This window comes from Salmo salar, chromosome ssa10 (genome assembly GCF_905237065.1).
Source record: "Salmo salar chromosome ssa10, Ssal_v3.1, whole genome shotgun sequence".
NCBI lineage: Eukaryota > Metazoa > Chordata > Actinopteri > Salmoniformes > Salmonidae > Salmo > Salmo salar.
In genome coordinates, this window is record NC_059451.1 from 22,219,869 (window position 1) to 22,226,611 (window position 6,743).

General features: G+C 44.4%; 1 protein-coding gene across 1 annotated transcript; it reads right to left on the reverse strand.

The window, feature by feature from the left end:
- Nucleotides 1–1,014: 1,014 nt before the first annotated feature.
- org (oogenesis-related gene) lies at nt 1,015–3,177 on the reverse strand. The gene is made up of 7 exons (XM_014216901.2): nt 2,840–3,177; nt 2,343–2,423; nt 1,925–2,153; nt 1,689–1,834; nt 1,410–1,517; nt 1,270–1,308; nt 1,015–1,111 (listed from the first exon to the last, which is right to left on the reverse strand). Exons 1-6 carry the CDS (start codon nt 2,888–2,890, stop codon nt 1,288–1,290), a joined length of 636 nt encoding a protein of 211 aa, XP_014072376.2. The 5' UTR covers nt 2,891–3,177; the 3' UTR covers nt 1,015–1,111; nt 1,270–1,287.
- Between the last annotated feature and the right edge of the window lie 3,566 nt (nt 3,178–6,743).

A 6,743-nucleotide genomic window follows, 5' to 3' on the forward strand; every position in this document is an offset into this window, starting at 1 on the left:
ATTCTCAAGGTCATGTCTAGCTCTATTCTGAAGATCACTGGGGAAAAAGCCCAAGACATAGTAAAGCAATTGAAAAAGTTCTGCCAAACATCTGTTAAACCTACAGTATACATTTTTCACTATAACTAAGTTGAAGACAAATTTGGTTCTCGGTTTCATATTGCATATGAAAAATGTCTACTGCATGTTAAGTGTGCACTCACAGCTCATGTTTGAGTCGACAGAAAATGTAGAGCGAAGACTCCCACTGCAGACGGCTAGCAGATGGAAACAGGCGAGCACAGGGAATACACTGAAGAGGCTTCAAGTGCTCTACATCTCCTACCCACCCCTCTTGCATTGACCACAGTCCTCATCAGCCTAGAGCTTGGCACCCTGGATGGGCATGTGCTCTTTGACCCCCTGTCCTGTGAGACAAGTACCTCAGAGCCTCTCAGTTAACCAATCTTGCATTTTAGCAGGAACACAAAGCAGTTTAAATCTTTTTAGCATCATGTATATTCATAAGCGTAAAAGGTGATGGGCAAAGGTATGCGGCACGGTAGACTGTCAAAGTAGAGGTCAGCATAATGAGTGGATCCTTTATCCTGTGGGTGGTAGTGGCATCATTACATGCACTGAACAGTTGACAGCCAACCTAGAAACTAGCCACAGGACCTTGCAATTATATATCCATTGGAAATATAAACTGGTTGAGATCAGGCTACAAATTCATTAAGTAGAGCAATTTGTTATAATATGCATCCATGAAGTAGACTGGATGGAACAGGCCTTAGTGTACAAGTCACTCATGCAGCCCAACTGGGATCTTACTTAACTTAGACTTAGGGGGTCAAGCAGCAACTCACTGTACAGGTGTTACATATGAACCTCTTGTGTTTTCATACATATGGTGACAACCATCCACTTGTCAACACTGCTAGATGTTTCAGGATAAAACAATACAGTATTGCCATCTCCTGGTCAGTTATGACACTGCATGTCTGAAGCTATTAAGCACAATAAACCTGCACATAAAGATGAATGTTTTTATTTACTAAAGTACAAACAAGCAAAAGTGAACATTGGCACTGGAGGCTTACAGGTGGTGATAAAAGTGAAGGCGGAGCACCTAAGGAACAATAAATAGTACTGATGTCAATTTACAGGAGGGCCATAGAAGGCATAAACATTAATATAAATAGTCCAAACGTACCAGGATTATAAATAGGTTGACCCTCATGTCTGTTTAAAAAAAAAACAAGTAAATGTTTGTCACACCAGCTGTACCTGAAATGCCACCTTCCACTAGGCCATTTGAGGAACATTCTGCAAACAAAGCAAAAAGAACACTTTAGATTCAAAGCCAATCTAGTCAGAATTCTTGCAGAATGATGAAAGGCCATTACAACGAGACGCTCACTCTGTACCGTTTTAAGGTCGTCGATCACGACTACGCCCTTCTCTGAAACATCAATGTCACTTTCTGTGTCATTGCGAGAGTTATACTCCTCACTGTCAGTATCCACTGCACTCGGCTGTCAAAAAAAGAAAGGTCTGGATTAGTCAAGTATAAAATCAATTCAATGTGCCACGGGAAATTGTGAAGGAATGAGTTTAATGCTTGCATGCATTTTAGAGCCAATATACTACCCATGTGAGATGAAGGGTTAGGCCCATTCAAAGGAAACCATAACAGGAGAACCCACCTCATAGTCAGGATCAACAGAAGGCTCCTCATCGGCTAGTTCCTGAGAGAGGGCCTCGACCCACGTCTGCTGCTCCTCAGCGTCAATGTCATCCTGCTTCCTCTTGTTGCCTTTCCCACAGAGCTTAGTGGGGGAGCCAAGCACCTCTGAAAAAGAACCCAAATGAATAGCAGAATTCCCCCATACCATTTCAAGCACGTCTCAATGCTGTATATAGAAATCATGACTATACATGCCTGGGGATACGGCGCAGCCGATGCTGGTGCACACAGGGTAGCCCAGGGCGCTCTGCAGACGGCGAGGCAGGATGGCCAACAGGATGCGTGTGGCTCGACGCAGACGCTTGCGGCCTGCTAGACAGTGGCGGGCTGGACTAGGATTGTCATCCTCTTCTGGAGCAACAAATGCCTTCTCATCTGAAGGGGAGAAACCCAACAGCCACCAAAACCCACGGAGAGCGCGCATCTGCAGATAGGAGAAAATAGGAAGTTAAATCACTGAGCTTTAAAAGCCATAATTCACATATCCAAGACAGATGCAAAGTGAGGACAGGTGCTTGTGGGACTATTGAGGTGACATTTATAGAGGCCAATTATGGGCACTAAAACTATTGAACCGCAACCATCCCATGCCCAACATGTCAAACATGCTTACCGCTAGTCTGACTGGCCAAAACTGTGACAGGCGACAGAGTACAGTGGTTAACACACCGTCTCTCTTCACCACAACTTTGTCCTGTGAAGGTAAAGTGAGTCAGTTAAATCCTAAATAAAAAATAAAAAAGTGTCAAGGTGTGCAGCCAGATGGCTAACTAGCTAGCGCATTGAGGAAACACTTCACGCAACTTCGATATGAAATGTACCTTCATAGCAGGCTAGGACAATTAACGTAGGTTAGGATACAGGTTAAGAAATAGGTTAGCGAAAATTCTGTCTTAACATGCTACGGAAGTCACTTCGTGTCGTTAAAGGGGTGTCCCAGAGCATTTCGTTAGCGTGCAGTCACTTTTGATAACAGATGCAACAGAAGCTAGTAAGCGTTCAAAGTCTCCCGCCGCAAAGAGTTCAAGATGTTAGCAAGTTAAAGACAACTTCAACAATAAAAGTTGCAGTCAAGTTCATCGGAGTACAAACATAATTTGCTCATATTACCTCAACACCGTGGTTGTCCTGTTCAATGGTGACGCCACATTCAGAGGTCATACTGGTCAGTGTGGAGACAGGACTGGAAGGATGTCGATAACAGCGATATGTGATCAGTGTTCTTATGAACCCCGGAATAGCAGTAGATGAGCCAATCACCTCACACAAAAAATTAGGCTAACTGTGACCAATTATCGAATCACTAATTAGCGAAATAATCAAGTATGGCAGCGTCTGTAGAAAGGTATGGGCCAACATCAGATAGGCCGACAATAGCCTGTCACATACAGTAGGCAAAATATGCCTTGTTCATATGCTAGTCGGAACTAAACTCAGAAATGTCAGACTTGCTAACTCGTTGAATGCGGCATGTGTATAACTAGTTAACCAGTTAGCAAGTCGGCCATTTCAGAGTTCCGACTAGCAGGTGAACACAGCATTACACAGGCAATGCAGCCCAGTTCTAATCTTTTGCCCAATTAGTGACAAAATAACTGATCTGTCTGGTCAAAAGAACAATTAGTGGAATAATAATCAGAACTGGTCTGCCTGTGTAAACAGCCTAATGTTATTGAATGTGAGAATTGAATAAATAGAATAAACTGAACGAAAATGACAACTACTAATTATAATATTTACAAGGGAAATTATTGCTTTGTTTTGTTTTTATTTCGTAAACAGTAAGTTGTTTATTATATTTTGTGGTGTCCATCCATCTGAACAGGGATAACCAAACTTGGTTAGAGCTTCCGCCACTAGGCAGACACGTCACATTTAAGCACACACTTGCCACGTTCAAAATAACTGGGACCTCGTGATTTCACGACAACTGGGAAATCGAAGACAAGAAAACAAGCGTCGACTGGGAAAAATCGCCATCATCCAGCTTTGGGTCTTCACCTGAGCGAAAAGCCCACTGGACCATCTCAGACCCCTTCACCCCAGCGTTCTCTCCTCCACAGAGAGAGATCCTACCCCTGTGCCTTCCTGGAGAATGAGCACTGGCCCGACCCGACCGCCAGAGCTGCCCTGTCTCTGCCTCACCTTGCCAAGGTCACCAGACCATATGGCTATGTCGCCCTGAGTCAGAGCCCTCAGATGGCCAACGAGGAGGCTCTGCTCTTCCAAGCTGGGCTCTGGCGCCTACACAAGGATAAAGACAGCATCCACCACACGACACAGGCCATTCACATTAAACCCAATGCCTCCAGACGGTCACCTACTGTCCAACGCCTGTCCATAGAATATAGTATCTCACAGACTGAAGCAGCGCCAAAGGAGGAGATACTACGAACCATCTCCTCAGGCTCATCCTCCACCTCCTCACTGAAACATTTGTATGAATATGAAAGCTGATCCTGAATTAATCTTTTTGTTGAAATGCCTTGAAGAAGCCTTTCATAAACATTCTCCTCTCAAGACAGTTCAATATCTCATGAAATCCAGAATACTATACTGTAGATCCCCGCTATGGCTAGCCTTACCGACCGAACAAATTCAAAGATGACAAAAAAATGTAATGTGATACAAAATTGTATGTTTTATTTAAGGGGCGTATTCTAAACCTTAATCCTCTCAACTGAATTTAACAGAAATCCTAATCCACCATACACTATCATTAACAACACATATAATACCTGAATATATTCAATGGTTTATTACACTCTTCAGATGACAATTTAAAGTTACATATCATAAAAGGAGGATGTATTTCAGCAACTGTCACGACTTCCACCGAAGTCGGCTCCTCTCCTTGTTCGGGCGGCGTTCGGCGATCGACGTCACCGGCTTTCTAGCCATCGCCGCTCCATTTCTCATGTGTCCATTTGTTTTGTCTTGTTCCATACACACCTGGTTTTCATTCCATAATCACACTGCATGTATTTAGTCCTCTGTTCCCCTCCATGTCTTTGTGTGTAATTGTTTCTTGTTATGTGGGTATTGTCAGGCGCTATACTTTTGTTAAGTTCTGTGTTTTTTGGCACGCTTATGTTGTTATGTGCTGTCATTTTTTGACCGGAATTAAAGTGCGCCTATTTACAACATTCTGATCTCCTGCACCTGACTTCGCCTCCGTACACACCATTGACAGCAACTCAATCTGTTCCAGATGAGAGATTGCATGGGCCACATGTCCAACAGTCTGTAAAGCTGAAGTGCATGTTGTTCAATGTGTGCTGATGCAACATCGGCTGTATGTGAGGTAGGGAGACCCTGTTCTCTGTGGCTCTTAGCATATGAAGGGGCTCTTAAGAGAAAGGACACTAGGGCCTAATGATGTTTACTCTGCAACCTTCTACTGATACTCATTATGCCTCCTCTCTCATAGATCATAAAGAGGAATTGTGCCTCACTGTGGAATAAAGATGAAAGATGAAACCTACTTCTAAAAACAGATCACAAAACCCCTTTGTCTGAAGAGCACTTGACCTAATATATTTCAATAATATAATGGAACAAGATATTCATTTTCAGAATAATGCTTACTGCAAAGTAAGAAAGTATGGTAGCAGGAAGCCTAGCGTTGGGCAAGTAAAGGTTGCTGGTTGGAATCCCTGAGCTGACCAGGTGAAAAATCTGTCAATGTGCCCTTGAACAAGGCACTTAACCCTAATTGCTCCTGTAAGTCGATCTGGATAAGAGCGTCTACGTAATTGTATGACCTTACAAGCCTTATTGTTTAAATCTATTCATGCTAACCAATAGGCCTACAGTGTGCTATTATTATAACTGTATGAATTCTAATCCCTCTCTGCACTACAACAACCTTCCACGTCCCAAAGACTGAATGTCCAAGTAGGGTTTAACGCCTCCTCTCCTACTCAGCCTCAGGTTCGGGCCAGTAACCAAATCAAATCAAATCAAATTTATTTATATAGCCCTTCGTACATCAGCTGATATCTCAAAGTGCTGTACAGAAACCCAGCCTAAAACCCCAAACAGCAAGCAATGCATGTGAAAGAAGCACGGTGGCTAGGAAAAACTTCCTAGGAAAAACTCCCTAGAAAGGCCAAAAACCTAGGAAGAAACCTAGAGAGGAACCAGGCTATGAGGGGTGGCCAGTCCTCTTCTAGCTGTGCCGGGTGGATATTATAACAGAACATGGTCAAGATGTTAAAATGTTCATAAATGACCAGCATGGTCAAATAATAATAATCATAGTAGTTGTCGAGGGTGCAGCAAGCACGTCTGGTGAACAGGTCAGGGTTCCATAGCCGCAGGCAGAACAGTTGAAACTGGAGCAGCAGCATGGCCAGGTGGACTGGGGACAGCAAGGAGTCATCATGCCAGGTAGTCCTGAGGCATGGTCCTAGGGCTCAGGTCCTCCGAGAGAAAGAAAGAGAGAAAGAGAATTAGAGAGAGCATTTTTAAATTCACACAGGACACCGGATAAGACAAGAGAAATACTCTAGATGTAACAGACTGACCCTAGCCCCCCGACACATAAACTACTGCAGCATAAATACTGAAGGCTGAGACAGGAGGGATCAGAAGACACTGTGGCCCCATCCGATGATACCCCCGGACAGGGCCAAACAGGCAGGATATAACCCCACCCACTTTGCCAAAGCACAGCCCCCACACCACTAGAGGGATGTCTCCAACCACCAACTTACCGTCCTAAGACAAGGCCGAGTATAGCCCACAAAGATCTCCGCCATGGCACAACCCAAGGGGGGGCGCCAACCCAGACAGGAAGACCACGTCAGTGACTCAACCCACTCAAGTGACGCACCCCTCCCATTGACGGCATGGAAGAACACCAGTAAGCCAGTGACTCAGCCCTTGTAATAGGGTTAGAGGCAGAGAATCCCAGTGGAGAGAGGGGAACCGGCAAGGCAGAGACAGCAAGGGCGGTTCGTTGCTCCAGCCTTTCCGTTCACCTTCACACTCCTGGGCCAGACTATACTTA